General features: G+C 39.5%; 1 protein-coding gene across 1 annotated transcript; it reads left to right on the plus strand.

Annotated features, from left to right (window-relative positions):
• The first annotated feature begins 1,602 nt into the window (after positions 1 to 1,602).
• On the plus strand, positions 1,603 to 21,822 carry wdr43 (WD repeat domain 43). The gene is made up of 18 exons (XM_082517139.1): positions 1,603 to 1,900; positions 2,799 to 2,933; positions 3,130 to 3,251; positions 6,607 to 6,727; positions 6,921 to 7,039; positions 7,150 to 7,252; positions 7,542 to 7,606; positions 10,602 to 10,761; positions 12,842 to 12,928; positions 13,081 to 13,206; positions 14,774 to 14,920; positions 15,186 to 15,272; positions 15,649 to 15,680; positions 16,306 to 16,369; positions 16,838 to 16,951; positions 18,741 to 18,810; positions 20,702 to 20,760; positions 21,020 to 21,822. The coding sequence occupies exons 1-18, from the start codon at positions 1,694 to 1,696 to the stop codon at positions 21,152 to 21,154; spliced, it is 1,953 nt and encodes a 650-aa protein (XP_082373265.1). The 5' UTR covers positions 1,603 to 1,693; the 3' UTR covers positions 21,155 to 21,822.
• Positions 21,823 to 23,163: the final 1,341 nt, after the last annotated feature.

Here is a 23,163-nt window from a genome sequence, read left to right on the forward strand (position 1 = left end):
CTTAAAAACGAATTAAAAATGTATTTTTAGTTTAGCTCTGACCCCTTTTACTGGTTTATTGCTTTGTACAAGTTGAATCTATTTTGGGTTTTTATCTTTGAATTTACTTATTATATATTAGCCTGTGTTATTGGTCGGTGCGAAATAATCTGCCATTTGTTGTTAATTTTTGAATACACATGATGTTCAGCACAATAAAAGGAGGAAAAATGGGCAAACAATGAAACTTAAAATAATTATTTAATGAAAATACAACGCTTGACTTTAGTATTTTAGTACTCATAAGAAAAAATTAAAAGACGTAAGTTAGTAATTTAATGTTTTAAGTAATAACCTAAAACATTAACATCATTGGACAGCCTGTTCTACAGCTGAGAATATAAAACTGAGTGCTTGAGAGCTGTCAGTTGTAGAATTTGCAAATTTGGAACAACTTTTAAGGTGAAAATAACTTCAAACAGTAACACGTCTAAAAGGAAAATTTCTGTCTTCTTGACATTTAATTTCATATGACATTAATATTTTGAAAATTTGTGTTGAGTTTATGTTATTTACAGCAAAAAAGCTGTATCATTATTATTATTTATGAACTTGCATATATAAACCTGAATGTGGACATGTACACTGGATGAGTTCATTTGTTGGTGATGCATTCAAGAGCCTTGGGAGAAATTTACAGTGTGGGGATATGAGGATCCTATAGGATGATACAGAGATAAGTACCCTACAAATTGTGTTATTTATAGGTAGTTGTAAAATAAATGGGAACACCCAAGTTACGACCTATTTTGTCAGTACAAGTAAATGCATTGACCGATTGTAAAGGCTGATATTTACAACTAAGGATATGCTTGCTTTGGAGGGAAACATGAACACAGCATAAATCAACCTGCTTGTTGTCTGGAAGGAACAAGATTTCTGTATTTACGCTGCCCTACAGATATGTGGTGGCTAAAAAAAAAGAAAGAGCTATTATTTAAAATCATACATTTAATTCATTTTTATTCTATTTACCATTGATTAAAAAAGGAAGAGATATATTCTTTTTTTAATTATAAACTGAAACAAAATAGTTATCCCAGTGTATATATATGTCACTTTTTTTAATGTTGAACATGCTGTATTAATAATACAGCACAATGCTACCGTGGTTTGTCTCACAGCAACATTTCTGTTTTATCTTTGATCATTTTATACGCACGAAATCAAAAAAAATACTTGATTAGTACCACTAAGACACATGAAATACAAAATAAAGAGTAGTAAGAGGAAACAGGAAACCGACACGAAACAGCAAGGAATTCTAGCGGATAGATCCTGACTATTGCTGGCTCTTGCACTGATATTTGGCAAGAGAAATGACTGTTGAACAGAGCAGTGGTTAGCTGCAAAGATTAGGTCGATACGAACAGGGTTAAAGGTCTACTTGACTGTGGAGACTCGGCTGATGAGAAGTGTTTTTTCGGGCTAATTGCTGCACTGTAAGAAATCATAAAGTGTGAACAGTTAGTTATTGACGACTAGGAGGCAGTAACGCAACCTGAAATGTTACCTGCTGCCGGGAAAACCCAAAGAAGAACGTAATACGAAGCGAGTGGGAGGTGCTGGGACAAAGTGCGCATGTGCTCAGAGGGCCACACGTGGGTTGTGTACACCACGGCGCACGCACGCAGACGCAAGTAGCGCTTCAGAAATGGCGGCTGACGGTGGCAGTTCTTCGCTGCAGCTACCCTGCGTTTTTTCACCTAAATCACGACAGTTCTTAGCGCTGTGTGCCCAGGATGGCAGACTTCGAATTTGGAACACAGATAGTAAAACACTTCACCAGGAATACGTGCCTTCAGCTCATCTGAGTGCCACCTGTACGTGCATAGCCTGGGGACCATGCCGGACAGTCAAGGTACGTGAGGCTGTTGTTAGCGTCAGCAGCTAGCGAGGCCCGAATAAAGCCGCATTTGACAACGTGATATAAAGGAGCAGTTGTTAAATCGAGAGAAGTGTTACTTTTCAAAGAGTGAAGTTTTTACTCAGCGCGGAAGGCCCTGGCGTTTGCCGTTTGAAATGCTTTACGGAGCTGACAGACGTGGTTAGCGGCGGAGCCACGTTAGCAGCTCGCTAGTTTTCCACAGCTGCGAAGAACGCACATGTTAGTCCCACATGGTGGTCCAAGCAAATGACGAACATGTCTTAATTTCGTATATTATGGCGAAGTTAGTCTGAAAAACTCTGAAAGTGGCGACTTTAACTAAAAAAGATGTTTTTCTTTGTTTTTAAATGGTTATTATGGTGAATTAACGAGTTATTGAAGTTAGCATCAGCTCAGCGGAGCGTGCCACCATGACACTTCTAGAAGCAGGGTCCGCTAGCTGTACCTCAGTTTATCGAGGGGTAGTTTGTTAAAAGTTTGTTACGAGGCCAAAGTAAACATAAATTGGGCGCTGAAAGTACTGCAGTTTTAAATCCACGGATGATAACTGAGATTAGAAAACTAGTTTTCTGTTCTCGGATTCAGTTTTATGATTCTTTTAAATGTCATTAAGACGAGAAATTGTTTGCAGTTATTCTTTTAGCAGTCACTGTGCTGCCGTAGAATTGGTTTAATATGTGGAACGTTAGTACTAGGCACTAATGCCGCCGTATTCAGTGATGCACTGGTCCTGTTTTCAGTCCCCATACAGATTCCTGGCTTTGATTATATGTTAGTGTTGACTTGATACCAGGACCTGAAAGAAATTCTATTAATTCTAATTGCTTTACATTATGTATAATATCATCACCTTAAATATGCTTTGTGTCAGGAGGGGCCTCAGAGGAAGAAGAGGAAATCGGAGGCGGTGCAGGTGGAGGAGAAGGCAGACCTGTTGGCCATGGGCACAGCAGCTGGAACTGTGCTCATCTATAGTACAGCAAAGGGAGCATTGCATTGCACCCTGGTAAGTTTGGGACCTTACATGGTTTGCAAAGAATCGCTTCTTTGCAACCTTATGCAGGATGAAAAATGTTATGTTTTTCTTTGTATTTCTGTCTTTTGTCAGAGTTAATATTTTTTTTAGTGTTACACTCACTTTTTTTTCCCAATATAATAGGACTAGTTGTTTACAGTTGCTAACTGTGCAATTTGTGTGCCAGGATGGAGCCCACAGTGGAGGAGTGAACTGTGTCCAGTGGCACCCTGAAGAAAGCTTATTATACAGTGGTTCAGATGACACAAACATTGTAGAGTGGGACTTGCAGACTGGCAAGACAAGAAGGTCAGTAACTACTTTCTCTTTGGGATAGTTTGTTTAAACCAAGAACAAATGACCAATCACTGATCAATACATTTCCTGTAATGATAACTGGTTAAAAACTGGTTTGTTAGCCTGAAAATTATTTCTGATATTTGCTATTTAGGCTCTCTTTATTTGTTCATGCTGCAACACAGTTTTTTCAGCTATAATACAATTAGTTGCCATTGTTTTATAAAAACCTGTTTTAGGTTGTTTAATAGATATCCCTTTAAAGTCACACAATGTTATCTAGTAATGTATTTGTCAGAAATTGTCTTTGTGCAGCCAGAACTGTTAGAAAAGAACAGTCCAACACGGTGGTGGACGGTGTCGTGCTCACTGTCACAGGCTTCTTTAACACATTTGGACTTGAAGTGCTTCCTACATTTAAACAAGACAGTACTTTAGAAGCATAAAAAGACATCTCTAAACACTTGAATGTTAAGAGAAGTTCTAAATACATCTATGTGACATTGCAAGTTTGTTTGTGAGAAACACTTGAAGAGTTCACACCTGAAAATCTGTTTTTCAAAAAGGATGTCACATTCTGGGTATAAATCATGTCCTCCTTAAAGTGTTTATATTTTTGACACTAAACTATCCTTCACATAGAGCGTATATTGTAATATTACCTCTTAAAATTGCACTCTTTCCAAAAGGACATTGTTTTCTTGTTTTTCTACCTGTAGAAACAACACTGGTGGTGAGAAAAGTAAGAATGTGGTTCCAGCTTAAGCATGCCTGTCTTTCACAGACCCACCAAGGCCTAAAATACACCAGCATCATTGAACGTTATACCATCAGACATTTACTATCACTATATTTCATCATGAAAGCCTCTTGTCTGGTGACAGATATATTAGCTACACAGGCACAGTCAGCAGCAACAATCATGAGCACTAATGCCACCATGAATCTTCACTTGATGCTCAGTAAAGCCCATTCGAGGTGCACAAAGTGGGTTGGAGAGTGTTTGTTTCTTGCTGTTATTAGGAGAGAGCACCAGTAAATAGTATGCTGTTGGCCATAAACTTTTTAGGTTCATCACTTCAGTAGGAGAAAGAATAATGCAGTGATAGAAAACACCAAGGTGTTTCTCACACATCACACTTCACAAGTCATTATCTTCTTTTTGTTGGTGCAGTTAGTGGAGCATTTCGTTTAACTGCTTGCATCAACCAAACGAGTTCTACTTTGGTTTAGAGATGGACCGATCCGATATTACGTATCGGTATCGGTCCGATACTGACCTAAATTACTGGATCGGATATCGGAGAAAAATAAAAAATGTAATCCGATCCATTAAATATCACGAAAGCACCTCACAAAACTTGCAACATGCCGTAACTCGCCTCAGAACGTCGGAGCAGTATGCATCACGTGATAGAGCAGCTGTGGCATGCGGGACCTGTCGGTGGTCTGGATAGCATTTGGAGCTTCGCTAGCAACCTGGCATTTCATCTCCGACAAAGTTATCCCCGAGAGAAGTAAAGCAAGTGTGTAAGTCCATCTCTGAATGTTTGTAAAGCATTCCTGCGTTAAGCTTAACGAGCGACTGCCTCTCGCTCTCCGGCTGCTACTTCAATCGTGAAACTGCTTATAATGATCAGCTGATCGGCTTTTCTGTCGCGAGTCTGTCTCTCGTTTGTTTTTGGTCCACTTTGCACCAGAAAGAGCAAACCAGCGGCTGAACAACAGCAGCACGTTTAAGCTTGATAAGCTGTTGTTACAATTTATTTAATATTACTTTCTACACCAGGATCTTTTTCTACGTAGCTGACGCTGGTAACTGTGCAGGGGCGGATCTAGCAAAGTTTAGCCAGGGGGGCCGATAGGGCATTAACAGGGAAAAGGGGGCACAAAGACATACTTTTCTTTCTTATTCTCATTTAAAATGTCTAGCTTTTAATAAATAATTATCTGACACCCAAAGTTTTAATTTGATGTAAAATGAATAGAAGTCAATTACTGTATATAGTGACTATTAAGTCTAATATATATACCCTAGTAAGCTATAGTACATTTTCCTTTGGGAAGGTACCATCTGTGCAGTCTGCAATTTTGTTGAAGAAAGATGTTGAATCTATTTAATATTTCTTGAAAAATAATTGATTTCTGTGCATTTTTTTTCACACTGCATCAAATTAAGGTTGATTACGTTGATTAAGCATCATGAGGTGGAGCGTGAGGGGTGGTTCCCTATTTTTTTATTTTTTTATTTTTGTTGTTGCTGGGAGTTGGAACCCTATTAGTTAGGTTGCTTAATATTTACGCTAAGTACTCTTTAAAATACCAGAATAGGGAGGATGGTGTAGGTCTAAGTTTATTAGATTGATCAGTATTGCTGAACTATGAAATATTTTTTTTGTATACAGGTATAACAGAATAGCTTTAGTGTAGTTGTTGTTTTAAACTTGAGTATGAACTTGCAGACTTGCAAAATGCAGCAAGATATTTTAAAAAACAGTTTTGTTGATTAAAAAACACTATATCGGATTCATATCGGTATCGGCAGATATCCAAATTTATGATATCGGTATCGGACATAAAAAAGTGGTATCGTGCCATCTCTACTTTGGTTGTTGTGTGGCCAGCTGTCTGAAGGTTGTCAAAGTGGTGCAAGTGCCATTCAGGTCCAGCTTTCCACATCGATCTTTGCTAACCTTAAAAAGACTTTCAATTTCATTCAGACTTAAATGGTTTTTCACTCTGTGCTCACTAGAGCAGTTTGTGATTTAAGGGATAAGAAAAGGGTGTTGTTGTTTTTTTCTTGCTGTTTTTAAAAGGTTGAATGGGCTGCTGATATTTAAAGCTGATCACGAGGAAAGAGGAGAGGAAAGTGCTTTAATGTGGTTTCTATGACATCAAAAAGAAAGCATGAAAAAAACTTAAACTTAGGAGATGTAGTCAGCTGCCTCTCCAATGAGTCTTTCACCCTGCAGATGAGCTCAAGCTTCACTGCCTTGGACTGCAGTTGGTCTTGTTCTTCTCTTCAGCGAGCTTCACATACTCACACATGACAGTACTCTGCCTCATGCAGGTTCTGGTTAGTGGCCTTGCTCACAGTGGCTCTCCAGAATGGATTGAGAACTAGAAGATGTAGTCCTAAATACGGGACTTGAAATATGTATGACTGCAGGACAAGATTCTCTCTGGAGAAGCAGCTGAATGAGGACAGCTACAAAACAAAAAGTCTAAGAAATGGAGGGGGGAGTGCCAAAATGAGCCACTAGATGTGTGTGGTAGATGTTAATATATCATGGAAGCCTGCCCCGATTAAGTTGTTTTATGGGAAAAGCTAGTAGTGAACCTAAAATTGTCATCGTCTCTCTCACAGTAAGTGGAAGGCAGACCATGCAGCGGTGACCAGTTTGTGTGTGAGCCCTGATGGTAAACTGCTGCTGTCAGCTGGACACATAATAAAGATGTGGGACTTGGACACCAAGGAAGTTTACAGGGTGAGCTAAATTCCAGATTCTTTAAAAAAAAAAAAAAATTATTATTAGACATAAGTCACCTAATAAACTTGGTTTTAATGCAGATATGTTAGTCACACTCCAGAAGAGTCAGTATTGTATTATAGTGTTATAATAGTGCTTTACTTAGACCTGAACTCAGGTGTTTTTTTTGTTTTTGTCTTTTTCCTTGCAGAAGTTCACAGGCCACTCCACGGCTGTGACGACCCTGCGCTTTGCCACCACACGACCCCCTGACAGCAATGGCCTCTACTTTCTGTCAGGTGCTGCCCATGATCGACTGCTCAGTGTATGGTAAGTGCAGAGTTGATTTTAGTATGTTTGATGTTGTGTAATTAAGTGCATGTATGAAAATGCACTGCAGTCAGATTTGCATGACTTAATTCAAAGCTATCTTACTGAAGGCAAGTACGAGAAGATGGAAAAGACAAGAACTCAGTGGTGTCCTTCACACTGACGGATGAGCCGCAGCACATTGACCTCGTTACATCCAACAGCAAGGAAGAGGTAATGCATTACTTCTCCTGTATGTTAAATTACTTGCAGTCGGTCTTTAACAGGGTAAAAGATAATAACTTGAAACAGAGTCGTAGGCTCTATGTTGATAATTTTCTTAATTAGGAAATGAGAAAATATTCATACGTTTTTTTTAGCAAACGCTTAGAATTTAATGATTCAAAGCATTTGCTAAAACGTGTCTTCTGTACTGCGTTTCTGTTAGAACTTTTGTTCTTAAATATTTTTTCATGTTAGTTCTCGTGTGTGAACATTTTGGGCTTTTTTGTGTGTTTTACAGGCAGTGAGGCTGGCAGTGGTGTGTAAGGATGGGCAGTTGCACCTCTTTGAGCACTTTTTAAATGGGTAGGTTTCTAAAACACTAGTTTTATACAAGACAATGTACGGCAGTGCAGGGTAATGGGATGAAATATTTCGGCAATAAGCATTCATCTTCTGCTCAAGAGAGGCTGTGTTGCACTTTTCATTGTTTATAACATTGTTTATTACATCCAAGTGGCTTCCTACAATCTTTGATCTTATACAAATGCAAAGTGGACAGGTTAAAAAAAAATCCTGACTGCATTTATCAAACCATAGACTGCAGCGTAATAAGACCAACATTTGCATGTGCATTAACACTAGCACTGAGATTAAAAAGCTAGTAAAAGTGAGACAGCCAAAAATAAAATGATCCAAAATGATGCAGAGAAAGCAAGAGAGAACAGGGTGAAACGGAAGGGCAGCATGAAAAATTAATAAATAAATGTGTGTTTTGACACGAGCAGGTAGCAGAGTGTCCTTGGCTGAAAGCAATAAAGAGAAGAATGAGTTGCACTGCACAAATAGTGCAAACTGGAGAGCTGCCAAGCAAAATTTAAGCATAAAAAACATTAAATTCTACTCTTTAGAAAGATGTGTTTTAAATGTTTCCGATCAGAAATTCTTAAACGATACAATACATACATTTGTTCAGTTTTTCCTTCTGGCCATCACAGGAGAGCTCACATTGTCTCGGCCCCCTTTCTGCTAATAGTCATCAAAAAAGCAGTTAGTCACTCCGTGGTGGATGAACTTGACTTTTACTTTCAAGGATCTATCAAGGATCCACCAGCCCACAAGGTGTCAGTTTTACAAGAGCTTTTATTGTTCACTAAAACGAGCACAACAATGAATGGATTTACTGTAATCTCAACATTAAGTGTCCAAGTAACCCTCCAAAAGCCGGTTGCTTTCTTGCAGCTTGTTTTTGTCCAAGTCATTGGTTGTGATGTTTGAGAGAAGACTGGCTCACAGAGGACTTTGTGTAACTTCTGTTGCTAATTGTTCAATTACACCCGTCGGCGTCAATCTCCACCCTGCAGTTTTTCAAGGTCCCTCAAAAGGACCACATCTAAAAGAGATCCTACAGCAAGCAAGCCAGACTGCCTAAATGGCCCTTTCAATAGAAAACAGACTGCTGTTCCACTTTATCTAGACTTTGTGGCACCAGTGCCATCCTTTTGAAAAATTAGTCTAGAACCCTGAAAATTGGTGCATTTGTAGCTGAGGAGCCCCTTTTCCATTAGTACCTACTCGCCAAGGTTTTCAGGGTTTTCCATTAGGTCATAATACCTGTACCAGGTACTAAAATAGTACCTGCTCGGCCAGGGTTCCAAGTGACCTGAGCAGGTACTAAAATGTGACGTCGTCAGACAGCACGCCACCGATTGGTTGGTCATTGGCACCCCTCAATGAGTCGGGAGAGTTCACAAAAAAATCTAATCGCAGTACTACAAAATTTAAAATGTATGTCACATGGATTTCAGGTTGTATATATTAAATACCACCAAGTACATGTTCAGCAATTTTGTATGCTGTCTAGGGCTGAACGATTATGGAAAATAATCTAATTGCGATTTTTTGCCCCAATATTGCGATTGCGATGCGATATGCGATTATTTTTTAAGGTCTTTGTCTTCTGTATTATTAAACAAAGACAAGCAATACATCATATAGTATGGCCAATACTATATTACATTAATTTTAAACTGTTCTTTCCTGGAAGACAGACCTCTGTTATGATGACATGAGGTGATGCATGAATTGATGACTGACATTTTTATTTAACTTCTTCAATCACAACAGTATATTTGAACATACACAATAGTTTATTTTTAGCTTACAAACATCTGAGCATAAAGTGCTGGCAAGGAACCCTGGTGTAAACATTAAAATGAAAGTCAGTACAATGTGCAGATTGCAGAAATATACATAAAAAAAATCAGTGGCTTTACCACACTCAGTTTTTCGACATCTGTGAACTACTAGACAGTCATTCAATTAAAAAATAATATTAAATAAATAAAACTAATAAATAAAAAATACACACATCTTACTGATCTCTGCAGTCAGTAACATTACACATAAAGTGCAAACATAATAGCAATTGTATAAACACACACACAAACACGCCTTTAAAGTTTAAAGGCGTGAAATTGGACGGTCTAGTTCTGATTAGCGTCACCGCTGTCTCGGTGGAGTTTAATAAACTCGGCCGTCTGCTTCTTGCTATCTAAAATATAACCAGACACTGGTGTAAATTCTCGACTGTCTCATACTTCTGTTTAATAAGTTTTCTGTTTGACGTTTAGTCAGCTGTGTGAAAACCAAGGAGGAACCCACCCGGGGGATTAATAAAGTTTTATTTTATCTAATCTAATAACTTTAATCTCAGCCAAACCGATTTACTCACGAACAAACAAAACACTGAAAAAAGCCCAACAATAACATTTTTAGGTTGTCTAAGTGACTTATATATTACGTTTAACCCGAGCAGCGAAACTCCGCGGTGATCTGAAAATGATGTGCCGGGAGTTGTGCCGTTCTCGGCCGCATCAGTAACCCTCGAGCTCCCGGCTAGCTGTCGAGCTGGTGGGTAGCAGACGCCTCTGAAAACGTCGAAGCACTTTTGCAAATATGGGATATCTTGATAAACCGAGCAGATATTTGATGTTTACACAACTACTTTCTCGCCTGAAAATATGTTAAAAGTTTATTTTGTGACCCAGAAAGATTAGTATGAGTAATTTTAAAACTTAGTAGCGGCCGCCATTGCTGGAAACTGGAGTTTGGCTGGGCCGCGCTATGAATTCTGGGATATGGTAGTAATTTGGACAGCCTTCGGCGCGTCGCTGTGACGTAATCGGTCTACAAATGCGGCCTCAGGAGGATGCAGCCCATGAATTTGGACATGTCCAGAGTATAATCGCAGCCTTTGCGGTTAGAAAATTGCACTTGATCATGTCGCGATATTATCGCAAATGCGATATATCGTTCAGCCCTAATGCTGTCTATGCTAATGGTTGGTTTGTCCCCTCAGCCCCTGTAAGAAGCCCTTGTCACCATCATGTACGGTGCAGATGTCAGACACAAAGGAGTCCCCGATCCCAATCCCACTGCTAGCAGCGGTGCTTGGAGCGGATACTCGAACTGTGATGCTGGCGTACGGCAACCACCTACAGCCAGTAATGGAGAAAGTGGTGAGTCTTCTGAAGGAAACCGAAATACACAATGTTATATAATAAGTAACCTGGACAGTCATGTGTTTTCTTTTTGTGTGTGTTTTTTGTTTGTTTGTTTTAATAGCCAATAGGACAGTTCTTTCCTCTTATACAGGAAAAATTTCAACTAATTTACAGTCTTTATTTAATCTGGGAAATTTAATGAAGTAAGTAGATGTCCTGGTATATCATCTTGTACAGTATAATTAATAAAAGATACTTTTTTTTTTTTTTTTAAATCTACACTGGGTGCCCTTCCTGGCACAGCCCCAAAGAGATTTGTGTCTCCTCTAAGGATCAAGTTGGGGATCTCTCGTTTATTAGGCAAACACGTAAACCACTATACAGAAACTCACATTAACACCACAGTCATGCGTGGCTACCAGTAACCTGATACGAGCTGCATGTTTTAATGAGCACCTTGATCACTTGAACAAGAGTCATGGTAGCATTCTTATTGGACCCCATTAAACTATATTAAAATATTACTTTAAAGACTACATCAGTATGAATACATGTACTAGAATTAACAGATACACACATGTCAGTACCTGCCTAGTGTCTCTACAACAAAGTTTCTTTAACACTAAAAACGGTGCTTGTTTTGAATAGGGCCATTAAGACCAATAACCTCTACAAATACCATTATATGTTGACAGCTCTGTTTCTAATTTGCACTGTGATGCATTTCATTAATTCCAAGTTTGGTCCTTCACTTTCATAAAGTGTATGTGAGGGACATGGGTAGGTCAAGCTTGGTGTCTATACCTTCTAAAGCCGTAGTCTCAAGATTGGCCAAATTCTCATTGGTCAGACAATCACTAGGATTAGTTTCAGAAGAAGAAAAGCATGGCATCATTAGCCTTACAGGGTTGGTCAATAATTCTTTGGCAGCGCAAGAACGGAGCACCTGTGGAAACAGATTTGGGCTTTGTCCATCAACAGGAGACTGCTAGGGCTGATTTGGTTCATTTGAACATTTACTACACATTTGTCCAACGACGAGGAGGTTAAATGTCTCACAGAGTAGTGTAGTGAAAGATAAACTTATGCTGAATAGCCCTAAGACTAAATATGTCATTGTGCCCTTAAGATCTGCAAAGGCCACAAAATCCACACTTTACATAACACGATTTTCACCTCTTCATCATTTATCAAATATTTGTGTGTTTACATCCAACTGTTCTCTCTGAGGAAGCTGCATCAGGCTGTGCACTCACCGGGTGAATTTCTTTAGGAGCACAGTAGAGAGCTTTTTGTCGTGATTTTATAGTTGCTTTTCTTATTACCATTTTTAGTTTCTTTTAGAACTACTTTTATCCTTTGCTGTTGGTTGATTCTCTCCAAACAGAATTTCATTGCGTCTTTCTACAACTAGAGAATGTTAATTCTTAAGTAGTGAGCTCAAATTACAAACGCCGTCATCTTCAAAGAGAACATCTGTGTGGCTGCGTTCTCTTAAAAAGGCTGGCCAAACAGCTGGAGTAAACTTTGCAAAAAGGCAGCAAGGCACATCTCGTCCGGCTCTAGGGTCCAATGAAAGTATTAGTTATGGCAACATTAAGCTGGATGATCAGTGTTCTCTCATTTAAAATAAAAAAATGATTTATTGATTAGAATTGTTTATTTTTGTTCATGACATGAAGTCCATAAGTTATTCATTAATATTTCATGTGCTGCTATCACCATTTGATGTAATTATAGGCGGGTGCACACATGTCTCTGGTTATCATTTCATTCTAAAATGTGATGTTCAAATGATTTAATACAATCCAAGTAATTGCCTTTTATCTTTGTTTATAAGTCCTTTAGGCTGATAAGGCTGCCGGTAGCATGTACCTCATACACTGGCACATTTTGTTAATTAAGAGATAACATATAAATGACAGACCACTGATTTAACAGATTACTGCATATCTCACGTCTGAAAAAAGGACTTGGAGGTGATGAGCGCCTGACAGTGTACAGCTGATAAATAATACAGTGTTGTTTTTGTCCGTAATATTCATCAGGTTTGCTCACACTTACCTGTCAACCTTCTTTCCTCTCATCTGTGCAGGAGATCAACACAGCAGAGAGACATGTGTGTTTGACCCGGGATGTTCAGACCACTTTGTCCCTTTCCATGGAAACCACAGTCTCCAAGGTAACAATCAAGTCTTCATTTTCTTCACTATGTCAAGAAGACTGGTCTGGACAGGTTATTTGCCAGTCCATGTGCACTCTAGATAAACTCCCAACAGTTCGAGCCACAGAAGTGGAGGGTGAAAAAAAAAATTATGAAATTGCTTCTTCCAGGTGAAAACTCCAATTGTGAATGCCAAGAGCAAAGTGCTGGTCCCAGGACTTCCTGGTCACAAAGCCCCACTTAAAGGAACCTCACAGGGATCAGAGAAGAGGAAAAAAGACACAGACACCAAAGAGGTAGGCTCAGCCTCCGGATGAGTGCATCTGTCAGTCTCTCTAATTCTGACAGCTTTTTGGCTTCGGCCCCAAAACGACTAAATGAGCATTAATGTCTCCACCACATTGTTGGCTCAGTGATTAGTCACACACCAATCAGTCAAGAGAGGCTGTTAATATGGGCTCAAATTGTGGTCATAAATATTTTGTACTTGTAAATCAGTTTTGTACTTGTGAATCAGGATTTGTATGTGTAAAAAGAATTTGTGTGCATAAAAAAGATTTGTGTGTGGACTTAGCCAAAACATACGTGTGAAACTCTGCTCTCAAGTTTCAAGTTACAAGTACAAATTTTGACATTGGTCAATGTCATGTCAATCACAAATTTAACTGTCCAATCAGAGAACAGATGGGTTTGGGTGTCGATGGGGCGCTTTTTTGAACTGCAGGTCCTTGAAGGGTAATACAGTTTGAAGCTGGATGATCTCTGTATAAATATCCGATAGCAGCTAGGTCCCCTAACTTTCAGTAGCTGTTGAAAGGATAAAGTTGTGGTATATCAGTGGTTAGAAATACCATTATTACTTTAGGATTAGTTTAACACAAAGTCAGGGCTGACCCGCGACCATTGCTGTGAGTCACAGTGCGCAGCATAAAGGTACTTTCACATCGGACGCAGCATGTGCTGCTAATGCTAACTGCTAACTAAAAGCCAAGGATCCAGAATTTGTTGCGCTGGCTGCTGGGCTCTGTGGGTTTTTGCGGCAGCGCTACCTGTACTACATGCACCTGCTCCTTGTCGTTTCTATCTCTGACTTTATGTCCTCTACAAGAGTTTGTGGGAGTGTTTTTTTTTTTTGTTTTGTTTTTTTTACCTTCAAATGTTCAATAAAAATAAAAACTCGGACCACCACAGACTGTTTTCCTTCGTGGTGATGAAGGAAAACGCTGGGCTGGGATGTAAAAGGGCATTTATTCCCTCAGGACCTGAAGCTCCATAAAGCACCCCTCCAATAGCCAAACCCATCTGTTCTCTGATTGGATTGTTAAATTTGTGATTGACATGACATTGGCCAATCAGAAGAAAGGAAGAAAAATAGTGTCAAAATTTGTACTTGAAACAACGTTTCACACGTATTTTTTGGCTAAGTCCACACACAAATCTTTTTTTTTACGCACACACAAATTCTTTTTACACATACAAATCCTGATTCACAAGTACAAAATATTTATGACCACAATTTGAGCCCATATGTTAACAGGTGATTTATTATGAGAAGGACATTGTTACAGTGAAAGTGCATACATCCTCATCCAACCCACTCAAAAGCCTGTTTGCATCTGATCATTTATCATTCTGCAGTAGAGGGTTTCTTTGTTTTTTCTTAAAGTTTTGCTTCCTCATTCGACATTGTTCATTCATTTGAAAGGTTCAGAAACTCTCTCAAAGATTAATCACACTAAAATTTATGCATATGTGGTATTTTAAGTGTTATAGATGTTTCTGTTTTTGATGTAGTTTTGGTACTAAACTCTGTTTTGAAGTTTGCAACCCCCCTGGCTAAAAGATAACTCTGCTTCTCTGCAGATGTCAATAGCAGAGCGACTTGGTGAAATTGATCTGTCTACAGTCTCTGAGAAAGGAGCATCTAAAGGGACGGCTTCGTTAACGACAGACAATTTTGCAGTTCTGCTGGTGCAGGGCCTGGAGAGCAATGATGCTAGCATCCTGAACGTAAGTTCTCCTTACAGAGTCTGATGAAAGGCTTAAAACTTTGAGGTTGAAAACAATCTCAGTTGATTCCGGTGATAAAATTCAATATCAATCCCCAAAACATCTTTCAAAAAAATCTTTGAAACCATCTGTGAAAGTGTTGACTTTGATCAGCTTCCCACAGTAATGCGAGGTGAAAATAAATGGAGCCAATTCTTCTGGCACGTCTTGGGTTTTACATTAACTTGTTCTGTGCAAACTTCTTTTCCCCCCTTTGCTCCTAAAGAAAGTTTTCCAGACTCGCAAAGAGATGGTAATAAAGAAGACGGTGGCTCGGTTACCCCTCTCTGCAGTTCTACCATTAGTGGAAGAAGTAAGTGTCCCCTTTATGGTCAAAAAGCAACATTTTGTGTTCCTGTGAAGGGATGGGATGGTCAGGATTTTTCAGCTTTCATCAACTTTTTAACATTTATATCAGCACCTGGTAGTACATATTAGGCTCCACAATCAAAATACAAAAACTAGACAAATGTTGCACAACCTGTGTGGCATATTAGAAGTTTTTGGCTCTCAGTTTTTTTTTTTTTTTTAATCTTTGTGCCGTAGCATCTAAGAGCTAAGAGTCTTGAACTTCCCATTCCTACTACAAAGCTACATTAACCTGCATCTATGTTTTGTCCTGTTGTCAGGATTTGTAAGTAAACTCATGTTAACTGGAGTTTTTAATAAACCCCGTATCTCCTCTGCAGCTCACGAAGAGGCTCCAAGGGCACCCGTTTACGTAAGTGAAAGCTTGACGGATCAGCTCGGCATTTAATTAGCTTGAGTTCAGTGTTTGTCCACATCAGACATTAGTCACTGATGCAGTTATTTGTACCGCTGCTTTTTATTCTGCGTGCCTCTGGCATATGGCATCATAGTGAGTGCTGCAAGAATGAGGCCAAAACTAAGAAGTGAGCTAACATCTTGGAACTGTGTTGGTCTCATTAAACATTTCATTAGATGATCAACACAAGCTTAAGACATTTTTGCTTTTGTGCTACAATACACAGAATGCACAAGTAATTCCTCCCATGTGAATTTTAAAGTTAAGGTGTAATACATTAAAGGTGTTTGCTATCAAACATCTAAATGAAACTATGGAAAACTGTTGGGAGAGTTATATGGAGGTTGAAGTATTTTGATTATAGCATAACATTGGCATTTTACATTTATGCTTCAAAAATGTTTGTAGATTATCCTGCTGAACAAAATATTCAAGTGAAACCTTAGTATCCCACAGAGCTTGTGGAAGAATTGCTAACTAACTGAAAGGTGAACAAAAATCACTGTCCCTGCCTCACTCCGAGTATGAAGCTGGCCTGCTCCCTTTGCTTGACAGCATATACATTTGTTCTTTCTTACAGGGCAGCCTTAATGGTACGGTGGCTCAAGGCTGTACTTATGCACCACACATCATACCTAGCATCGGTGAGTTCACTCTGCCTGCACTCGCTTTAATTCCTGCACTGTCATTTGTGTAGTGACACACGCCAACAGTGCTTATTGATGCATAAGGCCAGAAAGCAGCCATTCATATTTAATGAATGCATATTGGGATGTAGATGCGTGTTGTCTGACCATCAGTGTGGCTCTGACTAAAAATATCCTCACAAGCAGGAGGTGCTTTGATTGACATTCAGCTTTCCAACCTGCTGTTCATACCACTCTAAACAAGAGGAAAACTAGCTTTTTGTTGACCCTTCTGCTTCCACAAAACAGCTGGAATGTCATTATAATTTTAAATGTAAGCTGAAGCCTGGCTTGCTTCATGTAAATATCACCTGAAAGGAATGGTTAGCAGAGGAGACAAAGCTTTGGCAGAAGCCACTTTGGGTGCTTTCTTGTTGTCTGCTGAAATGTTTTTACCTTCAGCTGATCTATCTGTGTATCCAACAGCTGCCAGACCTTGTTACCCAGCTGGGAGTCCTTTATCACATGATTGAGAGCAGAGTGAAGATGTTCCACAAGCTAACAAAGCTGGATGGGAAGCTTTATCTCCTAATGACACAGGTAAGTGCCAACATATGCAGTGTTGTGCACAGTATCATTAGCTTTAAGTATTTTCAAATGACTGGATTTTGAGTGTTCGAGGGGTGAGTCGTGTGTCAGGGACGACTTGGATGGCTTCCCTCACGAAGCTGCTGTGTTTAGCGGCACCCTTAAAATGCAGAATGTCCTCCCCGCTCACTCTTGTTTGACGTTTAACTGTGAAATACATCAAATCCAGGATCCGGTGTGAGATAGAGGCATGGTTTGTATTTGAGGACAAGTAAAGGATGAATATAGTGAATTGTGTCAAAACAATAAAAGCCTAATGCTTTTCTGTTTAGATTTATTTAGAGAGGAAAGTTTGAATGGAGTGGGGGGTTTTTTTCCCCCTTTCCTGCAGTTATACTCCTGTAGGCAATGTCAGTTTTACATTATGTTCTTCCAGTAATGTGTACATAATGAAGATCCATTTTACTAGTAAATATTACAGCTTACTCCTTGAGGGAAAGACTTCTTTAAATAGGCTGTGTATAAATAACAAATGTGCCGATGTATGCAGAATGATTGTGTTATGTTTCAACCTATTATTGAGTAGCTGCACAACATTTGTGTGTAGATTTGTAAAGAAGCTTTAAACATTGGAAACATGTAACTGTAGTAACAAAAATGACATGATAAAATGGAGACTAGGCTGTCCAAAACAAAGGGTCTTTCCTTATACATACATTAGAAATGCGACGCATCATTCAAATCAGTGTTTGAGGACGACAGTCTGACTTCACAGGAGCTTTCTTTATCACACAAAGAACGCATGTCATTGTCTTCTCCCCACTTCTGCTCGTACACACCTGGGAGCTGTGAGGCTGTGAAGACGCAGGCAGAAAAGTTTGAATGTTGTTTCTAAACATTTGGTGACTGCTTTGAGAGCTCCAGGTGATCGGTTTTGTAAAACTGAACTCGGCTTTGTATTGTTCAGCGTTTGATCGTGAAAGATGCTCTATTTATCCCTCAGGAGAAATTATTTTGCCACAGCAGCCTTAAATGCAAACCAAAAATCCCGGAACTTAAATTACCCAAACAAGATAAGAAAGCAGACAGATTAGACTGTGTAACTACACTGTAACAAACAGATGTCACACTATGCATGTACAATTTTATGCAGATATGAAAAAATTGCATCCTTTAAGGCTATTTTTCACAGTCTAGTAAATAATCAGCCAACTGTAAGGTAGTATAAGAATAGGTTGCATATAGTTGAGATAAATATATCCATAGCAGTGTGACATTTCTCTCAGACACAGCCAATCAAGCAGTCTGATCTTGGATACACCAGAACAGTTTATGCTATTTGTATCCATAATAGCTCCTGAAAGTATATAATGAGCACTCTGGCAGTGTACACTTTCAGTAATAAGATGACGTTTGCTCATTATGGCAGTTTCTTTATGAGCTGAAATGGAAGGGTATAAATCCCAATGTGGCAAAAACATGTGCACACACTGATTTGAGTTTAGTTTGTAGGTTTCTGGTGCTGGGTGTGTTTGGTTCTTTTAGTTTTGTTTCTTTAGTAAAACCAATAAACCCCCCCCCCCCCCTCCCCTTTTTTTGTCTAGTTGTAATTACAAACTGCACACATAGTAATGCTGTATAAGTATGTGATATTGAAAACTGTTTAAGTGAAAAAACATTTTTCTTGCAGATAGAACAAGAAAACATGTTTCAACCATGTATTTTTAGTCATGTTTTTAATGTTGAGTTGAAAAAAAAAGTCTTGTGCTGTATCTAAAACTGTTTTCCCTTTCACCACCAGATGGCGACAAGTGACAGCAGCAACGTGGTTTCAGATGTTGACCACACAGCTAAGCTGGTCTATGAAGACGGTAAGTGTTTGTTCTTCTGTTTAGTTTCACTAACCTCCCCAATCCCACCTTTCTCCTCTCAAACTTACCTCTCTTGTGGCATCAGTTCCTTCAGATTTCATGCAGATCATTGTTACCTGTGAATAATGCAGTCCATCGAGCAGAGGGTGTGGTAGCTAGCTGTATTAAAATAACCATTGTTTTTTCAGCCTGTACTCTATCTCTTGTACATTTTCAATGGGTGATTGACTGGATTGACTTCTTGAAGGTGATGGAGTGCAACAGGTCACATCGATGCCCTGCTTGAGTCTCCGCACTGCTACACTATTGTCTTCTCATTATTTTGACTGGCATTCATTATCTTGTCATTTCACCTCAACTCATCTGGGACTCTGGCTGAAGACTGCGCTGAATCGGTTAAGATTTATGAAAACAGCGTTGGCCATCATGCAGCCACTCTTGGCAATGCATTGCACGGAAACATGACTCCTGTTGCCTGGCAACCTGACCGGCAGCGTTCAGATCCTCCCCTTTGAGGGAACAACAAGGCCCCGCTCTGTTCGCTCTCATTTCTCATTACCGTACTGTATAAAACGCTTTAGGTGTCGCGGATAAATACAACAAAATAAAACTAGTACTGGTGCAGAAAAAAATAAGATTTATTCATAACACACGTGAAAAGACCCAGGAAAACAGAGTTAACGATAAAAAACGATAACAAAGTAACGCTAAAAACCCTGAAAACCATACATTTCACACCCGAGCCTCAACTCTCGCGGCCCGGTACCAAACGGCCCAGGGGTTGGAGACCGTTGGCTAAGAGCATCTTACAAGGATGATCGTGCACTTCAATTTGTGTCCACTTTTCTTTACATGGTTTGTAAAATGGAGCTTTCTTTAATGTCAGCTGGCGTCATTACCGAAGAACTGACCAGCTTCTCTCACTACTTGGCCTTTTAGACTGTACATAAAAGATGGATGAAGCTAAGAAAAATGCTGCAGTACTGAATTGCCTTAACCCTTTGTTCTGGGCAGCTGGGGACAATGGCTCTTGAACTTTATCTTACTTAATCTGACCTCAGTGATATCTTTTCTGACCAGTTTATGGTCTGAGTTGTTCATTTCAGTTCATGAAACGGAATGTTTATCTTTTAAAATATGGTAATTGAGTCAAATAGGAGGATAAAGTCATTATTCTTCAATAATGCAGACTTTGCTGTGTAACTGTGCAGCATCTCATCTCATCGCATTGTGAATTGCAGGAGAGTGTCAGATGCTGTCTTGCGCTGTTGAACACTTACATACTGTAAAAGCATTTAATGGCTTATTTTATAAAATCCTGAATATAACTTGATGTAACCATGTTGACATTGTGCTGTTGTAATTTTTACTTACCGAGGCTTTAAAAAGCATCGATTTTTGTTTTTTAAAATGAGGCAGCAACCCTCTTTATGATGTCGCCCTCGCAGTGTCCCATATATTCACGGTGATTACTCCTGCCTGGTTTTACTGTTGGACAGCATGTAAGCATATTTACAGTTATGACATATAGCAGCAGAGCGTTTAGCGAGGTCTGTAACCAAGCCTGGCTGGTCAGTGTGCAGGCAGCAGACAGTGGCTGGCTGATATAATGGGACAGATAGAACCATCAAATCATAATGACCTCCAACACTCCTGCATCATAAAGTTCATATTGTTGTCACAACTAAATGGCCCTGCTGTAGTGTTGAAATGCAAATACCTTCCTTCACTCTGTATGAAATGTAAAGAACTGAAGCATGAAACACTTCCTTCCTTCTTTCCTTCCTTTCTTTCTTTATTACCTTTGTGGAAGGTTTGTGTTTGTGTGGAATAAAAACTTGTTTGGCTTTGTCAGCTGAATGATTTGTTTTCCTTTGCCTGCGCTTTTCAGAGTCATCTGATGAAGATGAGGCATCTGGTGATGAAGGTCTTCCCGATGAAGACTCTGATGTAAGTTAGACTAGAAATTTACATTCTTAATGAACTGTTTTTCCAGCTCTTCCTCGTGCTATTTTTGCACATTAAGGCAGTGTAAATTTGATGAGACACAGCAAACAAATATCAGCCAGTGCCATCTATGACTTTGTAGAAGCTTTGCAGATATTAGGCAACACTGGTGCTGGGAAGGAAAACAAGTAGATTAGTACCCCTCATGCTGTCAGGCTGTCCATTTCTGAGTTAAGCTGAAGTCTTATATTTGTGTCCTCAGCACTGGGAGGAGGATGAGGCGATGACAGAAGACAACCAGGAGGAATCGGAAGACGAGGATCCCGGCAGCAGAACAGAATCCAAAGCAAACGGCGAGGAGGATATGGAGCATGAAAACGAGAGTGAAGAAGAATGAGAACACAAACACCAATCAAACATAAAACGGACCTGAAAGAGTTACATATACTTTCATTTTATTTTCATGCATTTGATTTTATTATTGGAATAGAATGCAATTTTGCAGAATCAAGGGACACATTGAAACGAGGCCAGATGGCCCCCCTGCCTCGCTGCAGCTCGATTCAGCCGTGGGTTTGGAATTGTCGAGCTTGTCTCTAAAAACTGAAAGTTCCTCGACTGATTTCGTCCATCTGCACTCCGACTTTACACCCCGATGTGTTTGCATTGACTGCCAGGCTAATTTGGTTGTGTTTAGTTGACCTACGTTCTTGAACCTGCATTCCAAATTTGATGTCATAATGTTAAAATGGTATAAGTATGCATGTTCAACTTTTCATTTACAGCACTGTGCGATCGGTTTATTTTAACTCAACTCTGTAGGCTATTTGAAACACCTGCAGAAATGCAAACACGGAGCAGGAGTGGAGTTTGGATGTAGCTCCCCCCATCCCGGGGTCTGTGTTTGTGCAGCATACCAGAGGTGGCATTGCCAGGCAGGACCATACATCATGTCCCCCGCAATGTAAATCTGTATGTACAGTGAAGTGTTTGTATGAGCTCTTCCCTCTACAGCCACCCCCAGAAAACCTTGGGATTAAATGAACTCCTGTAAAGTCTCCTAAATGCTGTTTATTTTTTCTTTTTTGTTTTTTTACCGCCTTCAGATTTGTTTCAGATTTGCAGCCTTCTCGTTTTTAAATGTGTTCTTTTTGTGTTTAATATCAGGACATGTCTTTATGTCCACTGCCTACCACCCATAGTGACAGGGGCAACAGAGGACAAGAAATTGTGAACTTTGCTCGAGTGGGTGAATAAATGGGTTTTCAAAGTGGCTTGTGGTTTCCAGGGTCATGGACATATTTTAGAAATGTAGGCAGCTTCAGAGTTGAGATGGGTATCTTTTATAGACACTCATTAAGAAAAGATTGATGTAGCCTCTATTTCTGTAAAATGAAGCAAATATGGAAGTGCCTTAAACTTGCATTTATTTATTTATTTTTTTTCTAATGGCCAGCCTAGAGGGGGGGCAGCAGCTCCGGTTACAGAAAATTGTCTGATTCTGTAAAAGTCCAAGAGAAAACGGTCCTACAGCTCACTTGATTTATGACCCAAGTAAAAATTTTCTGATGGGTTTACGGTCTCAGTCGCTAGTTTCAAGTCTTATTGAATACAACATAATTTATTTTTGCCTTTTAAGGCATTTGTTTGACATTTATTTGAAAGTGGGAAGAAAGTGAGGGAATGACGAGCAGCAAATGGCCCGGGGCGCACAAACCAGAGCAGCTACAGAAAAGACTTACGGTAAACCATCAGTACATGCTTACTCTCCCAGTTTAAAGAAGAATTCACAAGTATGTGTTAGGCCAGGGTTATAGACAGTTTTTTTTTCTTTTTTTTTTTTAAGAGGACCAGAAAGTAAATGAAGAGCTACACATTGAATAAATAGAAACATGACACAGACTGCAGAAACAAGACAAAGCAATTCATTTTGATTGCCAAAAAAGTGCTTCAAAAGAAAAAGGAAAAAAAGGCCTGGATCATGAATCACCTGAGATCGGTTTCGCTCAGTGAGAGTAACTATCACACGTGATACCATCACTACAAACCTACATCATTAAAAGCTATGGTACATGATAGATTTTAATTCCCACTGGAAAATTCCTGTGCCCTTATTTTAAAATCTCACCCACAACTAATTACCTAGTAACCCCTCCCCCTTCTCTATTTCACTACTGGTATCCTGATTATGTCACTATTGTAGAAATCCCCAAAGGCTCTTACCCTGCCGTGTAACAGAGTTCAGCTACACCACTGGCCTACAGCTGATGACGGTGTTTCTTCTGTTGTGGAGAGATCTACTGTGAACTGGAGGGTGACTCCAGAACCTGCAGCAGGTGGAGAACTGTTTCATGTGTAGCTCACAGATGCTGCAGAACAAGGTCTGACAATGCAAACCACAATTAT

Source organism: Aulonocara stuartgranti (assembly GCF_965226115.1).
Source record: "Aulonocara stuartgranti genome assembly, chromosome: 19".
Taxonomy (NCBI): Eukaryota; Metazoa; Chordata; class Actinopteri; order Cichliformes; family Cichlidae; genus Aulonocara; species Aulonocara stuartgranti.